Here is a 14,238-nt window from a genome sequence, read left to right as displayed (position 1 = left end):
GTGAATAGTCCACATCTGCGGAGATGCACAAGCACGTTTCCCTCTCCTCTGGCATTTTACTGCATGAACAAAGGAGAGCGCACCTTTGCCCAAAATGTCCAGTAATTCCACAAATGGGATAAGAAATTTGGGTAATAAATCCGCAGAAGTAGTTTCCCTGATGTTCATAAGCTCTTCGCTGGTGAAAGAGCTCCGGGTATTGTATCAAAACACTGAGTTTACGGAAAAAAATAATACAAAATAACGTGCACCAACACACTGAGGCTGCCATCCGTGGCGCCATCTTGGTATTCCAGTATAATATATTACAATTATAATATAATTAATATCCTCATTAATGTTATGATCACCAACAAGTGTGTTTCTAATGATGTATTTCAAACGTTACGCCCATGTCCAACAACTTGGGGATACAGAGAGAGATACAGACAGTGAGCGAGCAAGGGGGACAGAGAGACTGAAGCTTTTGTAATGCTTCCTCAATGAACTGAGCTAAAAGGCTAATAAAACATAAAAATGTGCTGATTTAAATGAAGATGTCATAGATCGGAACATAAAACAAGTGATGCCAGCTCACCAGTGCCAGGTCATCACAGCAGGCCGCACATGTACAGGAGGCAGCGTGAGGGTTCAGTATTCTCTCCTGAACACAGTCAACACAATGACACACATGACAGAATATTAGCACGTAGCAGATGACAGGTTTTCAACATATAATATATAACACAGGCCATCTCGGGGCTGGTTTTATTCAATGCACCTTAAAAGGATCCCCTGTTAATACATTTACGTGATAGGTGGCCCTAGACGAACTGACAACACAGGCCATTTTAGTGCCACGTACTCCTGAGTTGATAACATGGGACCATGGTTGAACGACATTACTTAAAAGAGAGATGGGGGGATGGAAGCGCAGACAGATGGACTGGCAGTCACCTGGATCAGACATTGCAAAGGCCTCCCTGCATAGCGGATGCTTCTCTTCCAGTCCTTGCTGCTGGCACGCCCAGCTATGCACTCAAACTCAGTGGGAGTGTACCACTTGTTATTGTGTTTAATGCAGCGCCCCTTTCCACCTGTGGATCAAAAGACAAGGCATAGGAATGTGCACTGAATTTTAGAATCACATGGTCTGCATTTTTAGTGATTTAGCAGATGCTCTTTCCCAGGGTGACTTTCAGCAGGCATGTTTCTATCTTAATAGTGAGAGTGATTAAAGAATGAATGGTCGCAGAATGTGACAAGGTTACTCCATCAAATCCGGGTGTCAGCTGACACACTTAAGTTTACTCTCCAGTACATAAAGTTTTTTCAAAAAATTTCATTCTCTCTTTATGTTTACATCAGATTTTTGACCTCAATCAAATGTAAAAACCGATTTTTCTTTTTTTTTTGTATTTCTATGCAGTATTTCCTAGTTTTTATTCCGCAACTTCAAAATTTGTATACACTAGCTTGATGTAAACATAGTGTTTTGCTCAATTACCCAGTACAGATGGCTGCTGGAGGGCAGGTAACCGAATCAGATACTTAACTTTTTAACATTTGGTTAGGGGATAATATCTCTAACAGCAAGGACAACCTACCACCCTGAGAATCAGTTGGAAAATGACTATGTTTGGATTCTTCCAATTTCTCCTCTTCACCCTGAATCAAATCACTCCCCTTTCGATTTGATCATCCTCTATTTCTCTTCCTAACAACTGCTATGGTACTATTTATATCTGTAGTGCCTCTGGATTGTACATGATCACCATGCCACAGTGGTTACAAAACTTTTTTTAGTCAGCCCCCTTTCGCAATGGAAAAAACAAAAAACAGAAATCAGTTTCCACCCCAAACAAAAACCAAATCCTCAATCAGTGACTTTGGGTCAATACAGTGAACGTAACCATTCAACAAGTGTTTGACTTTTATTTATTTTCTCATGAGCTACACGGGTTCAGGTTACTTTATTTGTACCTGTAGGTAGATTTGGTTTGCAGTAAGACAAGGCATCCACCTTGACACACATTTTTAAAACAACACAGACAATAGACAAACATGATAAGAGTGCAATGTTGCTACAACTTGTTAAGAGTGATGGCTGCTGGAACAAAGCTATCTTTATACCACTTTGTTCCACACCTTGGGACTATAAACCTCTGTCCAGAAGAAAGAAGGTGATATTCACTGTGCAAAGGGTGGATGTCGTCATTTAATTCGAGCTGCGTTGAGCTGTGACTCACCAATCAGCCTACTAGACCATTCAACACTGACTCAAGAGAGTTTCTGTTCTCTAAAGACGGATGTCATGGTATGGAACTCTTAAGAAAAAGATAAAATCAATTCAATAAAATCATGACAGGATAAGGTCATGGAAATAGGGCAGTTTCCTCAAACGAAACAAATGCTGGTGCGTCTTTTTCACACGGCTTTCCAATTTGCCTCAAAGTTCAGTTTTGAGTCAATAATTGCCCCAAGACATAAGATTGCACACATTCCACTGTCTGACCCTTAAGTGATATGACGTCATGTGGTTGGGTATGTTTTCTATCATCAATTATGTCTTTGGTTTTAGATATGTTTAATTGAAGATAGGACTGCTCACACCCCTTGACAAAGTTGTCAATGACCGGGCCGTGGCTGGTCTCATTGTCCTGGAGTCGACTAACAATAACAAGCCATCTGCATATTTTAAAATGATCCTATTTTCACATCTGCTCTGACAAATATCTGTGTAGAGGATAAATAATAGGGGAGAAAACACACATCCTTGTGGGGAGCCAGTAGAGGAGCAAACTTGGTCAGACGGAATTCCATTCACCCTCACACTTTGTGTCCTATTGTTCAAAAGTCAAGAATTTAGCCCACAAGATAGTTACTTAAGTCAAATTGTTCTAAAAACCTGCTAGTTAAAATATAGGGTTAAGTTTTGTTAAAAGCAGAGGAAAAAAAACCCAACATATAGAAGTCTAGCATGAGGCCCATTTCTCTCCAAGTGTTTAAAAAGTAAGTTAAACAAAGTGAATGTGGCCTCTTTTACTCCTCTGTGTGGCTTATAAGCAAACTGCATGCGATCAAGTGCATGCCAAGATTTCCATAAGATTTCTGACCTTACCAGTTTTTCAAAGGTTTTTATTAAAATTGGTGTGAGAGCAACCGGTCTTCCAAGTCATTTGAAAGATCATATTTATGCTTTGGAATAGTATGTACAAAAAATGTCTTTTGATCAAAGATTTTGCTACATCTATTTAGTCATTATGGCAGCCTGTCCAGGGTGTCTCCCTGCCTGCTGCCCAATGACTGCTGGGATAGGCTCCAGCATCCCCGTGACCCTGACAGCAGGATTAGCGGTTTGGATAATGGATGGATGGATGGACAGTATTGAGTACAGTCCCTCTGATCCCTGTAGACCTTAAAAATGTTCTTCTCATCTAAAGAAAAAAAAAATCAAATAATATAAACCTGTTTTGATATACTCATTACATGTTACTCTGAATAAAGACAATTACATTTGGCGGGAGGGGGGGTGCTGCAAACACCAACCTGACTATTCTTGGGGGTCGCGACTCCAAAAGGTTGAGAACCACTGTTCTGCAACAGGGTGAGATGGATACACATCAGCCAATTACAAACTGCAGGTGAACCTAAGCTGTGGCTAGTTGGTGAGTCCCACTTCTGACAGGTGACTAAGCATCATTTAGTGATTTCTAACTATTTAAAAAAAATGGCTGGAATCTAGAAAGCTGTCAGCTGAATGCTGGACTCCACTTGTCAGTTTACCTGAAGACAATAACATTAATTTTACAGCCAAGTCTTCAAATTAATAAAGAGGTATCTTTGCACAACTGTAAATGTAGGAGAGGTACACTGGAATGCAGGCAAAACAATCCAATGTAGTAGAGTCCCACACACCGCCTTCACTATCAACGAACTTAGATATGTGATGAAGGTCTGACAACTGAAACGTTGCTTACATTTTCCAACAAATGTAAGTAAAGACAGTGTGTGCGACTCCATCACGTTAAGACTTTTTTCAGCCAAGTGAACTGTTTAGGAAAATGCATTGGTCATATGATTCCTAGTCTTTGCATTACAGGTGTAGCGTGATGTTTCTTACATCCGAATGCAATAATGTATTCAGATTCAGATTCAGTCAACTTTATTTATCCCAGAAGGGCAATTCAGTTTTTCAATCTACCCAGACCATACACAAACTCACAGACAAGTGGCAATCATCAGTATGTCAGAGACAATAGAGCAGTACATGGGCAAGAGATGGCACACTGTCACCCTCGTGTGGCCTTGCATGCAGATTCACAAAAGGACCAGGCAAAGGATAAAAATTCACATAAGTTTAAAGAATGAGAAAAAAAATAAATAAACGAAGCATTCTAAGATGCGTTGCACGTTACATTCCATCATTACATTCAGTGAACGTACAGGCCCACAAGCCATGCGAAAAACAAACAAGGCATAAACCAACTATTGTGGTTTAAAACAATATAAAGCACTTATTTAAAAGGACTACTCTTGGCATTTAACAGCCTGATAGGAGAAGGAATGAAGGACCTAGAATAGCGATTCGTTTTCCTAGGGGGTGCTTTATAGCGCCAGCCTGAGGGCATTACATTCATAAATTTTGTGTGTGTGTGTGTGTGTGTGTGTGTGTGTGTGTGTGTGTGTGAGTCTGAGTGCGCTTGCACTTGTTTGTGTTTATATGCATGTGTTTTTTATAGTTTTGCCCTTCCCACCAACCTGAGCCCAGTCGGTTCTTGTACAGGATACCGCTGGTGTTTCTGCAGCGCACGGGAAGCTCGTTGTTGTAAACTGATGGATCCCAATTGTACTTGGAGCAAGTGTCCTTCTCCTGCCCCGAAGCCAGAGGGGTGGAGGGAGTTTGAGGGCCTAAGGAAGGAAATATGGGTACAAGCAGAACAGAAGCAAACAAAAAAATGAATCTTTGATGGAAGATGTAACTTTTAAATTGTTTTTTTGGAGAAGTTGGCTGAGAAGTCCAGCCTTAAACATTCCCTTTTTCTTTTTTTTAATTTCCCCCCCTTTTTCTCCCCAGTTGTATCCAGTCAATTACCTCACTCTTCCGAGCCATCGCGGTCGCTGCTCCACCCCCTCTGCCAATCTGGGGAGGGCTGCAGACTACCATATGCTTCCTCTGATACAAGTGGAGTCGCCAGCTGTTTCTTTTCACCTGACAGTGAGGGGGTTCACCAGAGGGATGTAGCGCGTGGGAGGATCACGCTATTCCCCCCAGTTCCCCCTCCCCCTAAACAGGCGCCCTGACCGACCAGAGGAGGCGCTAGTGCAGTGACCAGGACACATACCCACATCCGGCTTCCAACCCGCAGACACGGCCAATTGTGTCTGAGGGATGCCCGACCAAGCCAGAGGTAACACAGGGATTAACCGCCGATCCCCGTGTTGGTAGGCAACGGAATAGACTGCCACGCCACCCGGATGCCTAGACTTAAACATTTCTATAGGTAAATCAAATGGTGCCTAAGGGATCCTCAGTAGCAGAGTGTAAAATTAACAACAGTAATTATATGTTGGTATATTTTCAGAGTGGCTAAGTAACTCCACCAGCCATTTTTCCAGATGATTAGTTCGCCTGTTATCTGTTTAAAGATGAATTCAGGAACAGTTTCTCTACTGACTATGCCAACTATGCTACACAATATCTCACCTACAACATGGGTGCTGAGCACACAACATCAGTATTATTAACACCATGATCCCTTCAAAGCAGCCTCATGAGCACAACCATGCTTGCAAGTTTATAACATGGATCCTTCTTTTAACTGGGTGTAGCATCCCTCTTGTTGAGATCAACTTCACAAACCCGGGCCTATCGAAAGATGATTCCACCCTTCAGGGACTGATCCAAGAGAGGCCACCCAACAGAGATGCAATGAAGCAGAATTGTAAATAATACCCACGGTGGTAAAGGGCAGTTAGATGTGTTGGTCGTTGTCATGGAAATCACTCAGCATTGTAAAGATTCACAACTTTGTCTCTGCTGCCATTGCATCTAAACTACGAAGTCTCCATTTGATAGGTCACTAAAGCAGTGATTGGAGCGTTAACCTTTCGGAAAAGTCTCGTCTTTCTAAAACTGTTCACAATGAGAGGGTGGCCAGAGCAATGTCATGAATTCACAAGATTGGTTTAGCTTGTGAGGATACTTTTAAAAACAGACTTACCATAAACCTCCCTTAAAAACATACCAGATGCGATGGTAGCTGCAGCACTCTTCAAGCTTGTGGCCTCTACTATGCTGCCGTCTGTGTGAACAACTATCAGGGTGGCTTTCTGGGTGTTAAGGCCTTCACCAATCTGCAGAGTGGTCCTTCCAGTCTGCAACATTTTAGTAGGCAGATAGAGTAGGCTTTACAAATATAGCAGACATAATCTTTATTTGTTCAAGTTTCCAGGCTCACAGTTAAACAAAGAGGTAAACTCAACATAAACCCTTTTTCGGACAGGAATAATGAGCAATGTCTGTGATCTAATTACTTATACAGGACATCTGTCTTTTCATGTATCCATTTGAACAGAAATGGAATTGCTGTAGTAGCAGCCTTCATTTATCAGAATTTAAGGACACAACGGATGGATCCATCACAGCCCAACCTATCCCAAGATTCATTGTGTGCTGGTGATGATTGGATTTTTTTCTACAAGAAAATGGCATCTTCAACTCCAGCAATGGCCGATGATTAAAATTTTAAATGCCTTAGTCAAAAAGAAAAAAATGTCAAATGCAGCTGTCAAGGTTGCTAGACAACAGCAGCGGTACTCCGTGATGCCAAGGGTAAGGGCGGGAACAGCTGGTGATGCAAATAGTAAATCCTTCGTAGACCAGACCGTCTCGTTTAACAACACTCGGTTCGGCCTTTGCGGTCTATGAAGGCCGTGCCTTTATAGACCATGTCCTTCGAAGGATGCAGCCCCGGAATTGGGACACAGCAGTATCAAGACCAGCCTGCCATGTTTTTAGCCTTTGCATGATTTTTAAGCTGCGGATGTTAGCAAACTCACTAAAATGATCTGGGGTTCAGTTACTCTTTAACAATGACCTTATTCCGGTGTATTGTTTTATATAAACCACATGGGTAGTGCTATGAGTTTACCAAAGAAACATAATTAAATATGAAGAACACTGACAATTGTTTGTGCTACAATAGTGTCAAAGACTTGAAACACTAAGGAAGGTTAATTCAAGTCAGCAAAGTGTCAACTTAAGTGGCCAAGAAAGAAAAACAATGGATTTTATTTTGTTTCTCAAATCTCAGCTCTTATCCAGTGAGTCCATTGTCAACATTCACTGTCAAGGACTGATGGAGACAAGCTTTTATAACTTTATAGCCATGATACATTTGCTCGGCACATATCCTTTTTTTCAGCACCACCTTGCTCTTTTTTCATAGGATTATTCATATTTACTAGAGCCCCCAAATAGTCAATCAAACATTAGTCGATGAGAAGAGTCTCAATTGACTAAGTTTTCATTGGTCACAGAAAAAAAAGACATGAAAAAAAAAAAACTTGAGGGCTTTTAGTTTGAAATGACGGACACAGGAAGTGGCAGTGCTTAAAATGGATGATTTGGAAAACCGAGACCGCCGTTCTAATCTTCTCCTGGTGGGTCTGCCGGGAAACAGGAGGGGACTGATATGCGTACTTTTTTGGAAAAGTGGATCCCTGAGGTGCTTGGGGAATATAACTTCCTGGAGCCCCTGCTGATTGAAAGACCAAAACTGCCAAAGCTGACGCATAGTATGCTGTGTGACCCAGGGTGGGGATAATGAAATTCCTCAATTATGTGGATAAGGCTCGGGTCATGACAGCTGCCAGAAGCAAGGGTCAAATATTTTGTCATAACCAGAGAGTCATGTTTTTCCCTGACGCTTCTGCTGAATTGTTCAAGCAAAGGAACGTTTTTGACACGGCGAAGAAGGAGCTGGCCTCCCTGTCTATCCCAGACCTGCGATACAGAATGATTCACCCTGCTAAACTTCTGGCGACTTTCAAGGGGAAACGGCACGTTTTCGACATGGCACTGGGAGCGGAGTCGTTTGTGTGTGGACTGAAGGTTTACAGTCAGGAGGCTGGGGCACGTGAGACAGCACGCTCTGAGCATTGACTTTATGTATGTATTACCTCATGGACATAATTTAATAATATTGACATTAGCTGTAGGGTAATAACGGAATTGGTCTAAATCATACAAAGTGTTTAGGCTGTTTGGTTGTAATAGTTTCCACTACTGACAATGTTACACGTGGGGCTCTGTTTTAATTGCTAAGTATGCTTTTCCTCTCCATGATATTGACATGGGCGGACCAGCTAAGCTCCATAGTTAGGCTCCCTTTTGGGGCTGTTTGGATGTGTTTATCGTGGGAGGGTTGGGTGTATTTCAGTTGGGGAAGTACACTTTGTTATGTTTTCAATGTTCTAAGGCACATTTCTTTTGATTTGTCTTTTCCCTTTTTTTTTCTCTTTTTTTTCCTCCCAGCCCATCCAAATCTGCTCAATTCAGCTTGGTTGATATTATAACAACATGTCCTCTGAACTTCAGTTCACCTCTTGGAATGTAAGAGGTTTGAACAAACTTGTCAATTTAAAGCAAGTCATAAGTAGGATAAGACAATTAAAAGCCAAAATATTTTTTTTCTCCAGGAGACTCATTTGACTTCTGAAGATGTAGTTAGAGTGAGGAGAAGATGGCCTGGTCGAGTATTTTCAGCTTCCTTCAGTTCACACTCACGTGGTGTAATCACTGATACATAATTCTGTGCCTTTTCACCTTATCAGTGTTAATGAAGATAGATTTGGCAGATACGTCATTATTCAGTGCAAAATTCTTTCAAATCAATGTGTATGGAACCAATAATGACGATCCATCATTTTTTAGACACCTGTTCTTATCTCTAGCTGCTTTGCCTGGCAATTTTATCATAGGTGGGGATTTTAATTGTGCACTCCAACCTGAGATAGACAGATCCACGGGGACAGATACCTCTCATCCTCGGACAAGAAAGGAGTTATTACAGTATATTCCACCCATCCATTATCCGAATTGCTTATCCTGCTCTCAGGGTCGCGGGGATGCATGGAGAAGATAATATCCTGATCAGCTAACCTTCTCGTGTTATTCCAGTACTTGTCAGACATTCTCCAGAACTGATTACTATTTGGTCTTTGCTACTTGAGTATACATAATTACATGTTGCTGATATGATAGTATAATAATTTCGGACCATGTTTCGGTTTCATTTATTTTGAATATGCCCAACTCATTGCATTATTCCCCAAGATGGCATCGTCAGTCATTCTGGCTTGGGGACCCAGAATTCATGGATTTTATTGGACCACAAATTGATTAGTATTTTGAATAATAGGACCAGACATCTGCTGCTAGTAAGCTCCTAGCCTGGCATACTTAACAGCTGGAAGCTGAAAGGGCAATAAACTCAATTCAAGCAGGTAAGGGTATGGTGACCGTGGATCCCAAAGAAATTAATGAGGCTTTCTTGTTTCTATCATAATTTGTATAGTTCAGACTATTGAGCCTCAGTTCTGCAAAAACAAAAGGAATTTCTGGATTTGTTAGACTTCAAACTCCTAAATGAAGACTCCCTGGCCTCTCTAGAGCTCGACCTAAAGGCTGAAGAATTGTCTGAGGCTATATGTAGTATGATGGGGGGGAAAACTCCTGGAACAGATGGGATCCCAACTGAAATATATAAAACTTTCTAGACAAAACTAATACCGCCTCTACTTAATATGTTTCAAGAATCTTTTGATAAAGGATCCCTTCCTCCCTCTCCTAATATGGCAGCAATTACTCTACTGTTGAAAGCAGGGAAAACACCGACCCTTTGTGGATCTTATACACCCATTTTGCTTCTTAATAATGATACAAAATTCTTTGTAAGGTACTAGCTAGAAGACTAGAGGTACTCTTGCCAAAAATGGTTCATTCTGACCAGAACAGATTTGTCCAGGGAAGGCAAGGCTTTCACAATATTCAATGAGTACTTAATATAGCTTTTGAAAAATCTGGCAGCACGGGTAATGGTATTCTGTCATTGGATGCTGAGAAGGCCTTTTACAGAACGGAGTGGCAGTATTTATTTGACATCCTACAAAGGTTTAGTATAGGGGGAAATTTTCTTAGTTGGATCCGGCTCCTTTACGCTAACCCATAGGCTGTAATTTTGACTACATCGGGTAACAAGACAGGGTTGTCCCCTTTCTCCCCTGTTGTTCACCTTGGCCATCGAGCCACTTGCCATGGCAGTTCACAAAGATACCAACATGATGGGAATAAAGGTAGGAGATATATAACGTTGTACAGCCCTGTATGCAGATGATATAAATTTGTTTTGCCCCAACTTGAAACAGACTTTATCTAATTTACTTGACCTGATGAGTGCTTTTGGTGACTTTGCAGGCTACAAAATAAATAACAGCAAGTCTGAAATATTATTTATAAACGAAAATGAACGGTATAACCCTCCGACTCACACATCTTTTATGGTCTCAGTAAGTGGTCTATTTGGGTGTTGAGATCTCCTCCCACTATTGATAAAATTATCCCAACCAATGACAACCCTCTCACAAATAAGGTTATTCAGCTTATAAATAAATGGACAAAATTGTCCACATCTATGACTGGATGTATCAACATTTTAAAAATGTAAATTTTGCCTAAGTTTCTGTACCTTTTTCAGTCTATTCCACTTTCTCCCGCACCTTCTCCATTTCCTTCGTTAAAAAAATTTTTTTTTTCAAACTTCATCTGTAACAACAAGCGTCCTACGCTCAGGCTTTCCCTGTTATATTTACTGTATGATAGAGGTGGATTAAATTGACCAAATCTTGTATGGTACCATTGGGCAGCTCAAATTAGAGTAGGAATGTTTTGCTTTGTGAAGGACCACCCCCCAACTTGGGTCTCAATGGAATCCCAATTAATGACTATTCCTCTAAACTTATATTTGTATTCAGCAGATTAGAGCAACCTAATCAAACAGACTAAAAGTCATTTTCTTAAAAATACATTGATGATTTCGCATAGTGCTCTTACATATTTGGAAGAGACTACACAATTATCTCAATTAACTCTAATCTTTGGTAACGATATCCGGCCAGGAAAAGCGGACCCAGGATTTAAGACTTGGGCAGCTCAGGGTATAGATAAGGTGTCTGTCCTCTATAATGGCAACGATTTCTTTTTATTTTAAAGAACTTAAGGTCACATATGGAATTCCTTCAAAGCACTTTTTTAAATATCTTCAATTGCTAAGTTTTATATTGGCCAAGCAGTGTAATAGTTTGAAACTTCCCCCTCTAGCCACCCTAGAAAATCTTATTTTGAAATCTTTAGATTCAAGGGGACAGCTGTCATTATACAATCTGTTTGTAAGTAAGAGTAGAGAGTCTTCACACAATAAATTACAAGCGTAGAGAACAGCTTTGCAAGAGAATTTAATGGAGGAAGAAAGGTGAGAAGCATGTTCTTTAGTTCAAAACCGATCTGCAAACACACATTCTAAATTACTGCAGTACAAATGGACAAGCAGACAATACATTACTCCAACTAGGTTGCATCACTTTAACCCTAATATTCCTGACACTTTTATTAAATGTAATCATCAGAAAGGATCTTTGTTCCATTGCATGTGGGAATGCCCCCAGATGATCTGTTTTTGGAAGAAGGTGCTGGATCTGTCCAGTGAGATCATTGGTAAAGAGGTGCCTCTTAATCCCAAATTATGTATATTGAATATTTACCCAGATGGGTTTGGGACCTCTAAAAATGTACGATTCCTACTCAACATCTGCTTTTTGAAAGCTAAACGGTAGGGCTGTTGGAACGAATTTCTATATTCGAATATATTTTGAATATTAAAAATATTACTACTATTCAAATGCTAGAATTGCCATTCGAATGTGTAAAAAAATTTTTGAAAATATATATAAATGTGTTGGCTAACGTTAGCGAATCTCACCTCACTCTTCTCACCTGCCTACCCATGTGAAATGCTTTTGACGTGTCATGAACAATACAGTTTGAGTCTGAATCACAATATGATTAAACGCGCACAATACCATTAATGTCACTATCACAGAAATGGCAGGAAGAGAGGACACAACGGAGATCACCACTCCTGACCATCTGAGAAGCGAGGTGTGGAAAATATTTGGATTTCGGTCAACAAACGGAAAAATCATAAATAGAGGTATAGTATCTGCAGAATATGCAAGACTCAAATGAAATACCACACTACAACCAGCAACTTGAGGGCACACCGGCTAACGCTACACCCTGGTATGCAAGCAGCAGAGCTAACAGAGTCTGAGGAACCACAGCTAAAGCAGGCAAGAATAACCTCCTTTTTGCCTCCCTCCTCATCGAGAGGTTTACCAGCTACCTGCCAAACGGTTATTACAGAGAAACTGACACGGTTTATCTGCAAAGATATGAGACCGATCAACATCTCGCAGGGGTCTGGATTTAAAGATTTCGTCCACGAGCTTGAGCCAAGGTACACGGTTCCTAGCCGTGTGACCATCACCGACAGAGTTGTGAAACTGTACGATACCGCTAAAGACAACATCAAAAACTATGGTAGGCTACATCTTCATTCAAGTAGCCTATACCCACTGGTGCGTAAAGATGCACACAACTCATTCAACAACACCGTAACTATCTCCTCAATAGGAATTGTATGTCGTGTGCACAAATCAACCAAAACGTGCGCGCACAAATTAACCAAAACTTAAGGTATTTTAATAGGCAATGGAAAATTTGTCTCCTTAGTCTCATTCTCCTACTGGCAACTCCTAACAACTTAGGACACCTCTCGAGGTCTCCTAAATATCTGGGGGGGTAGGAGTGTTTCTTAGCCTTAAGAAAGTTGATAAATACGTAGCTTTTATTCAAACCTGGACTTGACCTGGACTTTCTGAGCATTCATTCATCTTTCTAGATGTTTTGAGTGGTTGGAATGCCCTCTAGTGGACAGAATGTACTTAATAACCACATTCTGATACTGTAGACATTGACATAAAGCCTGTAATATGGTAAATTAGAGTTTTAAAAAAAATCGAATATATTCAAATATTAAAAATAATGATGCATAGAAATTCAAATATGATTATATAGGCAGATTGACAGCCCTACTAAACAGTGTATAGCTTGCTCATGGATGAAACAAACAACCTGTGTAATTTAACAATGGCTGAAAGGAATTACTTTTTACTTTGCTTTAGAAAAGATACTAAGTTACATCAAAATGAATAAGCTTGACAAGTTTTGGGGCGTTTGGAAAATCTTCTATAACTTCCTGGAGAATCATAATATTGAAGTAGATGGATGGAATGTTGAACTGTACTGAACCAATTGCCATTTGGGCTCTATCCCCCCCCCCATTTTTTTTCTCCCCAATTGTATCTGGCCAATTACCCCACTCTTCTGAGCCTTCCCGGTTGCTGCACCACCCCCTCTGCCGACAACTAGTCGACTAATGGCTTGAACTAACAATTACTACTGGGAAAATCCTTGGTCGGGGGCAGCACTAATATTTACACAAAGAGCTGCAAAGCATTAACAACAATAGCACCACTTAAGCAAATTGGAATGGGGTTGATTACCATGCCCACAGGCATATTTAGAAGAGCTGTCACTATATAGTGTACATATAACACGCGTTTAACAAACAAATACATCTGATCCAAATTAAAAGCAAGTGAATATATGTCATGTTGGTCAGATGTCAGTAAAAAGTAAAGCTCACTAAAGGTGAGCTGGTGTTTGGGCATATGTTACAACGTCAAATGTACAATACAAGGAGTGAATGAACAGAACTTACAAACACATGGTCAGGGATGCTGCCCGAGGTGGCCACAGCTGTGGTGAAGACGTTGTCCTCTGCCGTCTGCACATCTGCCACGGTCACTGTCGTTACTTCTGTAAATACCAATTTTGACAAATGAACCAAGCTGACATTCAGACTGCAAATATATTGCAACCCATTGCTGCTGGACAGCACAACTTGAATTCGCATTAATAGTCATTATGACAGTTTTGCGTCAAGGCTGATGGTGCAAGCAACACTGCCCTGCCAATAATGCTCGCTAATGTGTGGCTGATAATGAACATGGCAGCGACGTGAGACAGCTGACATTAACACAGCATTGACATAAAGACTAGCTAATGTTAAAAGT

At 40.7% G+C, this 14,238-nt stretch overlaps 1 protein-coding gene across 2 annotated transcripts in view; it reads right to left on the bottom strand.

Moving 5' to 3' along the window:
- deaf1 (DEAF1 transcription factor) overlaps positions 1-14,238 on the bottom strand; it is a 61,508-nt gene that overhangs the window by 39,615 nt on the left and 7,655 nt on the right. Inside the window, exons 2-6 of one of the 2 annotated variants that reach the window (XM_056282133.1) lie at positions 13,884-13,981; positions 6,204-6,357; positions 4,741-4,890; positions 937-1,076; positions 578-643 (exon numbers count right to left, since the gene is read on the bottom strand). In XM_056282133.1, coding sequence (XP_056138108.1) covers positions 578-643; positions 937-1,076; positions 4,741-4,890; positions 6,204-6,357; positions 13,884-13,981 — 608 coding nt within the window. The remainder of the gene's footprint in view (positions 1-577; positions 644-936; positions 1,077-4,740; positions 4,891-6,203; positions 6,358-13,883; positions 13,982-14,238) is intronic. The other variant, XM_056282134.1, reaches the window with a different exon arrangement.

Source organism: Lampris incognitus, chromosome 6 (assembly GCF_029633865.1).
Source record: "Lampris incognitus isolate fLamInc1 chromosome 6, fLamInc1.hap2, whole genome shotgun sequence".
Taxonomy (NCBI): Eukaryota; Metazoa; Chordata; class Actinopteri; order Lampriformes; family Lampridae; genus Lampris; species Lampris incognitus.
This window is presented reverse-complemented; position numbering and strand designations above follow the sequence as displayed.